This window comes from Panulirus ornatus, chromosome 17, assembly GCF_036320965.1.
Source record: "Panulirus ornatus isolate Po-2019 chromosome 17, ASM3632096v1, whole genome shotgun sequence".
Classification (NCBI taxonomy): Eukaryota; Metazoa; Arthropoda; class Malacostraca; order Decapoda; family Palinuridae; genus Panulirus; species Panulirus ornatus.
Genome location: NC_092240.1, coordinates 22697826 through 22710001, shown reverse-complemented (window position 1 = coordinate 22710001; position 12176 = coordinate 22697826). Strand labels below are relative to the sequence as shown.

Here is a 12176-nt window from a genome sequence, read left to right as displayed (position 1 = left end):
GCCAGTCGCACAGCTTCCAAGATTGTCATTTAGCCTTAAAATGTTCCGCCACACAGGAGAACGTAATGTCTCACACTTTGTTTGGACAAATGTTCCTAAAAATGCACACATGAAACTTATCAAGGTGATGGATGGTAGATTTCCTGGACGGTTAGATAAAGTGGTGATACTCGGAAAATTACGAACATCTACAACGGTCGGTATAGGAAGCTTAGGTGTCATACTTAGTGGATAGTAGTTTCACCTACGAGAGCAGACGTATTTCTGAGAGTATTTTTGAAAGTGCTCCAGACTGAGTGTTACGCTTCCTTGTCTCCAAGGGCAAAAGGGTAAGTGAAATGGTCACATAGCCCTACACAAGTGTTCCCGATTCCAAACTGATCGACCAAGAGTTGCTAAGTGTTTGGCACTAGTGTATGTAATTAGCTGTTGTGCTTAATTTTAATAATTTGCCGTATAATTGCCTAAAATACCTTAATAACAGCATTTCTAATTCATATCTTTATTGCCCCCTACAGAGATGGCCATTAATCACCAGCTGGGCCTTCATAATTGGAATGTGGAAGCCTCGAACACCAGTTCGGTTGCGGATAAGATGGCAGGAGGAAGTCTCAGTTCGGACGAGGCCACGAAGTGGACGACCACAGTGCAGGACGCGTGAGGAGGATGAACGGATGAGGCAGGTCGTGAGGGATACACCCATGATGTCAGCAGCCCACGTGACCTGTCAGTTACAGCTACAGTGTCATCCACTCATCACCATAAGCCATCTCCAGGAACAATATGTACACTGCCACATTTCTGCTCAGAAAGAGGAAATGAACCAAGCACTCGTGAAGCACGAATTGGATTTGCCGTACAACATTTCGGACTGGGAGAGATTACTGGGAAGACGTAATATTTACGGATGAAAAAATATTTTCCTCTTATAGGTTTCAGGCTGTGTTGGTGCCCTCGAAATGTCCGTTACAATTTTGATAATATCCCCGAGCTCAGCACTGTGGCAGAGTTCTCGTGTCGTGTTGGTTTGTGGAAAACTGCGTCTGGCGAGCTGGTAGGAACTGAAGGTCGCTTTAACACCCACCAAAACATTGAAACATTAGAGGATATTCTTCCTTCTGTTGGTGTCATGCTCAAGGGCTAAATATCATAAAGCTCGTGCAGGATGTGCTCAATACACACTAGTAGAGCAGTGTGTGAGTGGTTTAGTGCCCATCCGGAAATTCGTCTTGGATTGGCCCACAATAGGGTGCAACATGAACGTGGGTGAACCTAGAGCCGACAAGGCATCATGGTCACTGCACGCGAGGTATCGGACAGTCTTCGTCGCCGCCTGTGTTTGCAGAAGCCTCGTCCATTATGTTCCCACAAGGTTTCAGGAGGTTTTCGACGCCCTTGGGGGTTGGACATCACGATATAATTAAGGCTAATCTATCATGTCACTGTAATAAACTAAAGTTCCTGTTCGTTCTATATGTTTATTCTGGTCACACACCATCAGTCTCCCTTAAGTAGAATTGCTGAAAATAGTGTAACATTCTTTTAATACATATCTATGAGCTACGTACACTCACTCTCCAGTGTTTAGGTTCAAGAAACCTTTAAATGGTAAAGCACCACTCATGTACCCTTCTCTGGGATGTTAATCTAACCCTAGACAACTATTTCATTATGTGACACTCACAGGGAGAGGGAGCAGGGTTCCGTGTCGAGGTACCGGTCGCTATCGATTACAACACAATCCGGAGAAAAATTAGGCTTGAAATAATCCGAGATGGTGAAATGAACTAGAGATAACCACCAACCGAGTACGGCAATTCTGAAGTAATGTGATTAAACCCCTCAAATTTTCCCCATTAATAATTTACTGATAAGTCCGTATCTGTTATCTTCACACCAGAAACACCCTGTTACCAGACCGAGTCTCCTGAGTTCACTCTGTGACCATAGGCTCGAGGTTCATAGCGGTTCACGGGCCTTCACGAGTAGTCAGCGACTGGACAACGTACATTTAAACCACCGTATGTAAGTGACCAAAGCATGTGTCGCATGCCATTTTGGGCATACCTGCATATGCACTATGTCGTTACTCCCATGTATTCATGTCTACTAAACTTTTCAATGAATAGTATGTTGTTAATTCTTCCATCATTTTCTAATCGAGATCCTGTAGGCCAAAATGCAAATGATATTGATTTAATAGTTGATTAGATTTTCTGTGTTGTTCTGTCAAGGAAAGAAACTGTGCTATACGCCCTTCTTGCAATGATGAAACTCTGTGCCTAGCAACGCGTCCATGGCAACAACATTCCCCCCCTCCCTGCCCCCCTCCCCCGATTAATTATTTGTACGATATATTGTCTTTATATGGTAATCAATTTTACGTTATGAATAAAATAATAAGAAATATAAAAGTGCTCCTGTATACGGATGAATGACGTAAGGAAGAGGGTAAATAAATGTTAGATATTTTTCCTAAAGCTTGCACGCCCTTACCTGATAAATTGAAGGCTACTTTGCGCAGGAAATTGATATTGGTACAAATGAAATCCTTTACAGTCTTATATTCTAATACTTGTTTGGACTTTGTATATATTTATGAAATATCATCATGAATCATGTTTTAAAGTTTACAAGAGTGTTTTATCTTAGATTTCCAGACAATAGGTTTGTGGTAACTCACGTGGATGACTGTTTGTTTACATCGAGCGGCTGACTGAGAGGTGCCCAAGTACGAACTGCTGGCCAGGAACACACGGCCGATTCTAGAACATCTGACGAAATGGCGAACAGCGAAGAAAAATTTGACGGGATGCTTTTAGCCATGGCTCAGCAGCACACGGGTGGTGTAATTGAGGTAAGAATATCTGTGAAATATAGATTAGTTCAAAGTTGAATGACAGTTATGGTGAGCGATTCTTCGTTAGTTTCACGTCCGTAGTGAACAGGTAAATTTTGGTATATGAAATGGTGTTAGGTTTGTGCATATGGACTATATCACTTTAGTTAATTCTAACTAATTTAGCCTCTTTGGTACATCATTTTTTGGCCCGTATTTTCCAATAATTGGACATATTTAGACCTAGGGAGATTGTGGGCTGGATGACTTTGTTATTAAGATATAGATTTTACATAGAGGCACCTCAGAAATAATAGAATTTAGAAGAAATATATGTCATTGGACTCGCCACACAGTATAAATGATTTAATATGAGGCAGGTGGTATATTATCAAGTAAACCATGCGACAAAATTTGCTTTGCATGTCGAGTGATTTTGCTCTGCAGCACTAGCGTTATATTTAGAGAATACAATATGAATCGTGGAGCATAGTTTGTGAGCATTGTATTTTGTTCTACAGCGTTAAGGTGGTAGTAGTGAGAGTTGTGTATAACAGTAGATATGTGGGATTAATTAAAGTTTAAAAGATTTATAAAGAAAATGTGAGAACCAAGTTATTGTGTAGATTAGCTCTGTATTGCTATTTGTTTTGACGATAGATTGATTTTGTGGTAAGATTACCGTCATAAACATCATCTTGTTTGTGATAGAAATGAAAGTCATAGTCACTCAGACATCAAAAACCATTAGAAGACAATATCAATCGAATCAAACCAAACCTAACCTAACCTAATCTTACTTAAAGAAATTCACTGGATGAACAAAATGGTAATAATACCAAACTTGTCCTGGACTGCTTGTGTAGTATTTAAGGAATGATAGTTGCATAGAATGATATGGGAGTGTGACACACAAACCCTGTAATGTGCAGGTTTGTTTTGAATTATACCAGAATTATACCAGAATGATTTAACAGAAACAGGATGATCATATTTTAGGTTTGAGATTTCTACTGTGGATTTATTTGTTTCAATATAAAAGATAATTTAAGAGTGTGGAGCTTTTCATTATTGCTCATATATCTTATCTTTAAAGTAACTTGATAGTGAGAGGGTTATTGGGGAAAGGATAATGTGGGGTAAGATGATGACTATTAATAGACATAAAGTGTGGAGTTATGGAAAACGTGAGTTTAGATGATAGTAAGTGATAGTTAAGATATATAAGAGCTATTGATAAGATGTGTATTATGTGATATTAGCTGAATTTCCCCATCTTGGTGGACACATACCAGTGTTGTTGGTGCTAATGTTTGCGGGCATCTGTTATGGGTGTTATGAGGAAGACACTGGGATAGATATCCTAACCAGTGTTTTGAAGGGTAATTGACATCTCTGAATACAATTGTGTTTCTTTCAGATAGAATCTGACATCTTTATTATTGTGATTTTGGCTTTGTATATTGATGGAATGACATGATATTTGGAAAAATTGGAATTAATAAAAGAATGAACCATTTAGTAGGATTTGTTATTGTTTTTCTTTGAAAATTATTACTTGTCAATATTTCCTTTTCACTCTTAATTGCTGATTCCTGCATTAGTTAGGTAGCTCTAGGAACAGACTGAGAAAGGCTGCCATTTGCAATGCAATGGAACCAAAGCTCCATATGCCTAACCAACTCCACAGACTTTTCCATGGTTTACCTCTCTAATATAGTCTCCCCATTCTCTTTGTTTCTTCCATTTCTGACACACATATATCCTCTTTGTCAACCTTTCTTCCCTCATTCTGTCCATATGTCAAAACCATTTAAGCACAACTTATTTAGCTCTCAAACCATACTCTTTTTATCACCACATATCTCTCTCACCCATATTAATCGAGAATATGGGTAAAACTGAAAGTTGATGGAGAGAGGTGGGTGATTATTGGTGCATATGCACCTGGGCATGAGAAGAAAGATCATGAGAGGCAAGTGTTTTGGGAGCAGCTGAATGAGTGTGTTAGTGGTTTTGATGCACGAGACCGGGTTATAGTGATGGGTGATTTGAATGCAAAGGTGAGTAATGTGGCAGTTGAGGGAATAATTGGTATACATGGGGTGTTCAGTGTTGTAAATGGAAATGGTGAAGAGCTTGTAGATTTATGTGCTGAAAAAGGACTGATGATTGGGAATACCTGGTTTAAAAAGCGAGATATACATAAGTATACTTATGTAAGTAGGAGAGATGGCCAGAGAGCGTTATTGGATTACGTGTTAATTGACAGGCGTGCGAAAGAGAGACTTTTGGATGTTAATGTGCTGAGAGGTGCAACTGGAGGGATGTCTGATCATTATCTTGTGGAGGCAAAGGTGAAGATTTGTATGGGTTTTCAGAAAAGAAGAGTGAATGTTGGGGTGAAGAGGGTGGTGAGAGTAAGTGAGCTTGGGAAGGAGACCTGTGTGAGGAAATACCAGGAGAGACTGAGTACAGAATGGAAAAAGGTGAGAACAATGGAAGTAAGGGGAGTGGGGGAGGAATGGGATGTATTTAGGGAATCAGTGATGGATTGCGCAAAAGATGCTTGTGGCATGAGAAGAGTGGGAGGTGGGTTGATTAGAAAGGGTAGTGAGTGGTGGGATGAAGAAGTAAGAGTATTAGTGAAAGAGAAGAGAGAGGCATTTGGACGATTTTTGCAGGGAAAAATTGCAATTGAGTGGGAGATGTATAAAAGAAAGAGACAGGAGGTCAAGAGAAAGGTGCAAGAGGCGAAAAAAAGGGCAAATGAGAGTTGGGGTGAGAGAGTATCATTAAATTTTAGGGAGAATAAAAAGATGTTCTGGAAGGAGGTAAATAAAGTGCGTAAGACAAGGGAGCAAATGGGAACTTCAGTGAAGGGCGCAAATGGGGAGGTGATAACAAGTAGTGGTGATGTGAGAAGGAGATGGAGTGAGTATTTTGAAGGTTTGTTGAATGTGTTTGATGATAGAGTGGCAGATATAGGGTGTTTTGGTCGAGGTGGTGTGCAAAGTGAGAGGGTTAGGGAAAATGATTTGGTAAACAGAGAAGTGGTAGTGAAAGCTTTGCGGAAGATGACAGCCGGCAAGGCAGCAGGTTTGGATGGTATTGCAGTGGAATGTATTAAAAAAGGGGGTGACTGTATTGTTGACTGGTTGGTAAGGTTATTTAATGTATGTATGACTCATGGTGAGGTGCCTGAGGATTGGCGGAATGCGTGCATAGTGCCATTGTACAAAGGCAAAGGGGATAAGAGTGAGTGCTCAAATTACAGAGGTATAAGTTTGTTGAGTATTCCTGGTAAATTATATGGGAGGGTATTGATTGAGAGGGTGAAGGCATGTACAGAGCATCAGATTGGGGAAGAGCAGTGTGGTTTCAGAAGTGGTAGAGGATGTGTGGATCAGGTGTTTGCTTTGAAGAATGTATGTGAGAAATACTTAGAAAAGCAAATGGATTTGTATGTAGCATTTATGGATCTGGAGAAGGCATATGATAGAGTTGATAGAGATGCTCTGTGGAAGGTATTAAGAATATATGGTGTGGGAGGAAAGTTGTTAGAAGCAGTGAAAAGTTTTTATCGAGGATGTAAGGCATGTGTACGTGTAGGAAGAGAGGAAAGTGACTGGTTCTCAGTGAATGTAGGTTTGCGGCAGGGGTGTGTGATGTCTCCATGGTTGTTTAATTTGTTTATGGATGGGGTTGTTAGGGAGGTAAATGCAAGAGTTTTGGAAAGAGGGGCAAGTATGAAGTCTGTTGGGGATGAGAGAGCTTGGGAAGTGAGTCAGTTGTTGTTCGCTGATGATACAGCGCTGGTGGCTGATTCATGTGAGAAACTGCAGAAGCTGGTGACTGAGTTTGGTAAAGTGTGTGGAAGAAGAAAGTTAAGAGTAAATGTGAAAAAGAGCAAGGTTATTAGGTACAGTAGGGTTGAGGATCAAGTCAATTGGGAGGTGAGTTTGAATGGAGAAAAACTGGAGGAAGTGAAGTGTTTTAGATATCTGGGAGTGGATCTGGCAGCGGATGGAAACATGGAAGCGGAAGTGGATCATAGGGTGGGGGAGGGGGCGAAAATTCTGGGGGCCTTGAAAAATGTGTGGAAGTCGAGAACATTATCTCGGAAAGCAAAAATGGGTATGTTTGAAGGAATAGTGGTTCCAACAATGTTGTATGGTTGCGAGGCGTGGGCTATGGATAGAGTTGTGCGCAGGAGGATGGATGTGCTGGAAATGAGATGTTTGAGGACAATGTGTGGTGTGAGGTGGTTTGATCGAGTGAGTAACGTAAGGGTAAGAGAGATGTGTGGAAATAAAAAGAGCGTGGTTGAGAGAGCAGAAGAGGGTGTTTTGAAGTGGTTTGGGCACATGGAGAGGATGAGTGAGGAAAGATTGACCAAGAGGATATATGTGTCGGAGGTGGAGGGAACGAGGAGAAGAGGGAGACCAAATTGGAGGTGGAAAGATGGAGTGAAAAAGATTTTGTGTGATCGGGGCCTGAACATGCAGGAGGGTGAAAGGAGGGCAAGGAATAGAGTAAATTGGAGCGATGTGGTATACCGGGGTTGACGTGCTGTCAGTGGATTGAATCAAGGCATGTGAAGTGTCTGGGGTAAACCATGAAAAGCTGTGTAGGTGTGTATATTTGCGTGTGTGGACGTATGTATATACATGTGTATGGGGGGGGGGGTTGGGCCATTTCTTTCGTCTGTTTCCTTGCGCTACCTCGCAAACGCGGGAGACAGCGACAAAGTATAATAAAAATAATAAAAAATATCTCTCACCCTATGATTTACTTACTCGATCAAACCACTTCGCTGCACATTGTCCATAAACATTTCCATCACATCCACCTTCCACCACACAGCCTTATCTGTAGTCCATCCCTCGCATCTTTGTAATAGTACTCCTTCAAAGATGCCTATTTTCACCCTCCCTGACAATGTTTTCTCTTTCCACACATTTTTCTTCACTCCCAGAACCTTCGTCCCCTCCCCAACCTTGTGCTCACTTCTGCTTTCAAGGTTACATTCGCTGCCATGTTCACTCCTAGGCATCTAAAGCCCTTTGCTTCCTCCAATTTCTTTCTATTTAAACTCATGCTCCAACTAACTTGTCCCTCAATGCTCCAACTAACTTGTCCCCTAATCCTTCTAAACCTTGCTTTTTTCACATTTACTCTTAACTTTCTCATTTCACACACTTCCAAACTCATTCACCAACTTCTGCAGTTTCTCAGTTTCTCTCATATCTGCCACCAGTACTTGTCAATGATGAATATTTTATTTACTTCCCCATAGGTTAGTTATTAGAAGTTTATGATTGATGATATGATTTATGGTGTCTTTTCTGGCATTCCATAATGGGATAAGTTATTGAAGACTGATTTTACTAGTTTTGAACTGTGGCCCCTGTTTCAGACCAAGACTCATAAGTTTCCTTCCTTTTTGCATATATGTTAATTGAGAAGATAACATAGTGTCCACATTGTAGTGCTGAAGCGAATTTAAATTGGAAGACACTGCATTTCCACTGTGACAAAGTATGCATGTTGCTGTGGAGGAGGCAAGAGAGAAAGTAGTGGCTTAGCTACAAAATACTGCATTATATGTTATATGAATTTTTACCCTTCTCTGCAGGTTGTAATGAGTTTGTACATTGATTTACAAACCAGATGCTGTACAGAATCTGAACAAGGTTCAGGCTGATGTATGTCCTCAGCTATCTGGATGACATTTGCAAACTACCCTGGGGTGCTGTAGTTGTCCTTCTTATATTACTTGTTAGTGTGATTTTGATGGAAAGGTACCAATCAATTTCTTATGGTTTGAAAGTTTTACTCCACAGTTTCTCCCTACTGTATTTCAAAACCCTGTCCTCTTTGAAGGGATGTAGAATCCATTGGTACCACTTTTATTAAAATCTTCAATTAAAGCACACACACACACATACACACATTTCTTCTTTCTGATAAAACACTGAAGAAAGGTTGAAATGAAACAGGAAAGAATTTTGAGTAAAGAAAAAAGAATTATTGTGCTTCCCTGATCAGTCTCTGAAAACAATGAAGTACTACTTAGATATTGAAAATAGTAAGGGGAAAACTATTTCTCATATGAAATGAATGAGACTTGTATGATACTAGAACAGGTAAGAAACAAATGCTATAGGCCTCCACCTACCCTGGGAGAAATATTATAGTTGTCATGCTATGATTAAGTTGAGAGATGATCAGACAATAATTGATATTTTGTATGATTATTTATTTAACTTTAGTACATGCTTAGACGCACAACAAAAAACTGTTCAGATGAAATATACAAAAGGAAATGATTTCAGATGTTAGCACCAGCAATATCATCCCAACCCTGTTATTATTATGATTGTCTTTGAATGATGATGAGACAATGATTGAGAGCTTTATGGATGATTTAACCATTGTTGTCCTAAAAATGTTATCTCATTTCTATAGTTTTGATACTCTTCTGTTTTTATTAGCACAAATTCCTCCTTGTTCTTCATGTCTATATTGCTTCTGAAGATGTTTAAGTAGTTTCATGCATTATGGCATTTTGTTTCATTATTATGTATTTTTAAGTTTATTGTCACCATTAGTTATCTTAGCTCCCTTATTGATGCTATGATTATAGTTAAGAGATCATCAGACAATAATTGACAGTTTGTATGATTATTTATTTAAACTGTTCAAATGAAATATACAAAAGGAAATGATGGCAATATCATCCCAACCCTGTTATTATGTCTGTCTTTGAATGATGAGACAATGATTGAGAGCTTTATTGATGATTTAATCAATGTAGTTCAATAAATACTGGAAGGATTAAATCATTAGTTGACTGGGATTCTGGCTAAATAACCACAGGTGTTGGTTTTCTACTAAATAACCAATCTTATTTGATCAGGACTAGAGGTTGTGTATGATTTTACCCAGATTTTGATATTCATTTTATAAGCACAATATTACCATAAATGTTTATGATTTTGTTGTATTTGTATATAACCTTACTATATGAATATGGTAAATATGTAATTTCATGCATTATGACATATATTGTGTTGCCATGGCCACCCCTTTGAGGGAGTTCAAATTGGAACAGGCATCATAGATATAGCTAGATAGATAGATAGATTTTGTCGTTCCTATGTATTTATAAGCTTCTTATCTTCATTGCTGATCATGAATGCCTTTATTAATGCTATGATTATAGCTGAGAGATGATGATAGCTGCTAGAAGCTGTGAGAAATTTTTATTGAGGGTGTAAGGCTTGCGTACATGTAGGAAGAAAGGCTGTGTGATGTCACTATGGTTGTTCAGCTTTTTTGTGGATGGGGTGGTGAGGGAGGTAAATACAGTAGTATTGGAGAGATGGGGAGTGTGCAGTCTGTGGGGGATGAAGGGGCATGGGAAGTGGGTCAGTTGTTGTTTGCTGATAATTCAGCACTGGTTGCAGATTCAAGTAAGAAACTGCAGAAGTTGGTGACAGAGTTTGGAAGAGTGTGTCAAGGGAGAAAGTTAAGAGTGATTGAGAGCACAGTCAAGGTTATTAGGTTTAGCAGGATTGAGGAACAGGTTAATTGAGGTGTGAGTTTAAATGGAAGAAGTGAGGTATTTAAGATATCTGGGAGAGGATATAACAGCAAAAGGAACCTTGGAAGCAGAAGTGAGTCATAGGGTGGAGGAGGGTACAAAGGTTCTGGAAGCACTGAAGAATGTGTGGAAAGAGAGAACATTATCTGGGAGGGCAAAAATAGGTATGTTTGAAGGAATAGTAGTTCCAACAATATTATCTGGATGTGATGCATGGGCTATGGATAAGGCTTTGGAGAGGAGGGTGGATGTGTTGTAAATGATATGTTTGAAGACAATATGTGATGTGAGGTGGTTTGATTTAGGAAATAATGAAAGGGTAAGAGAGAAAGTGTGGTGATAAAAAGAGTGTGGTTGGTAGAGCAGAAGAGGGTGTGTTGAAATTGAAATGATTTGGACACATGTAGAGAATGAGCAAGGAGTGTTTGACAAAGGATATATGTGTCAGAAGTGGAGGGAACAAGGAGAATAGGGAGACAAGTTAGGAGATGGAAGGATGGAGTAAAAATGATCACTGATTAGGGCCTGAATATGCAGGAGGGTGAAAGGTATGCATAGGATAGAGTGAATTGGAATGATGTGGCAAATTGGGGTTGACATGTTGTGAAGTGTCCAAAGTAAACCATGTAAAGGTCTATGGTGCCTAGTTGTGGATAGGGAGCTGTGCTTTTCAATACATTACACTTGACAGTTAGAGAATGGATGTGAGTGGATGTGGCCTTTTTTTTCTGTTCCTGGCACTACCTTGCTAACTCAGTCAAGTATGAAAAAGAATATAGCTGATTTAACTAATGTATATTATCTGTATGACCTTATAACTGATAACTTGATAGATTGCGTGTTTTCATTAATGACATTTGCCACAAATTTTGAGTTGGTCTTGTAATGATATCTTGATTGATATGATACCTGTTTTCAGTAATGACATTCGTCATACATCTCAAATAGGTCTTGATATTGAGGGATATGAATATTTTTGTAAAGGATATTTCAAAAGGTTGTGTTATTATACTAGCCAATACTGTAGTAAGCGTCTTTCAGAGTTTACAGTTTAGTGCCTTTCACTCCTGGTGTTTTTAACAATTATAACCTTTGATATTGATTATAATCAGATTCTATCCTATATCCATTTTTAGCCTTTATTTTGATTTGGTATTTTTGTAATATTTTGAATTTATTGATAAATTGAGATGTACAGTTTGCTGTGGCCAGAAGCACTTAGTATTATTATAAGACCCTTTGAGATTTTTCAATGAAATTTTGTATACAGTACTATCATAATCTACCCAGTATGTGTGTACCAAGTATAGTAAAAGCTTTTATATACTAGAAGAAAAGGTGATGTTAAGAATGGCACATAGATTGGGAGATATGATCTATCCAATTTTTGCCAGAGGGAGGAACAAAGTCCTGATTGAAAAATGTATTGGAAGAATCTAACATTACTAGCTGTATTGGATGGAATAAACATGGATATGAACAACAGACAAATAAACTACAAAATATAGAATACGGTGAGCTCAGAAAGATCCTTAATGCCCAAAGATACTCACTGACTTGTATGTTAAGGAGGAAACCTTGACTGAAAATGAGGCTAATGAATGATATACTGCAATGTATGAAAAGCATCAAGGAGGGAGGCAATCTGCTTTTGAAAGGATCTTTAGGATCTGTGAAGGATGAAGGCAACAATTGGATGGAAGAGACATCAGCGTACTTGGAAACGCT

At 39.1% G+C, this 12176-nt stretch overlaps 1 protein-coding gene across 2 annotated transcripts in view; it reads left to right on the top strand.

The window, feature by feature from the left end:
- Nucleotides 1–2514: 2514 nt before the first annotated feature.
- nudC (nuclear distribution C, dynein complex regulator) overlaps nt 2515–12176 on the top strand; it is a 404242-nt gene continuing 394580 nt past the window's right edge. The window contains exons 1-2 of one of the 2 annotated variants that reach the window (XM_071672092.1): nt 2515–2537; nt 2653–2857. In XM_071672092.1, the coding sequence (XP_071528193.1) occupies nt 2783–2857 (75 nt within the window). In that variant the 5' untranslated portion in view covers nt 2515–2537; nt 2653–2782. The remainder of the gene's footprint in view (nt 2538–2652; nt 2858–12176) is intronic. The other variant, XM_071672093.1, reaches the window with a different exon arrangement.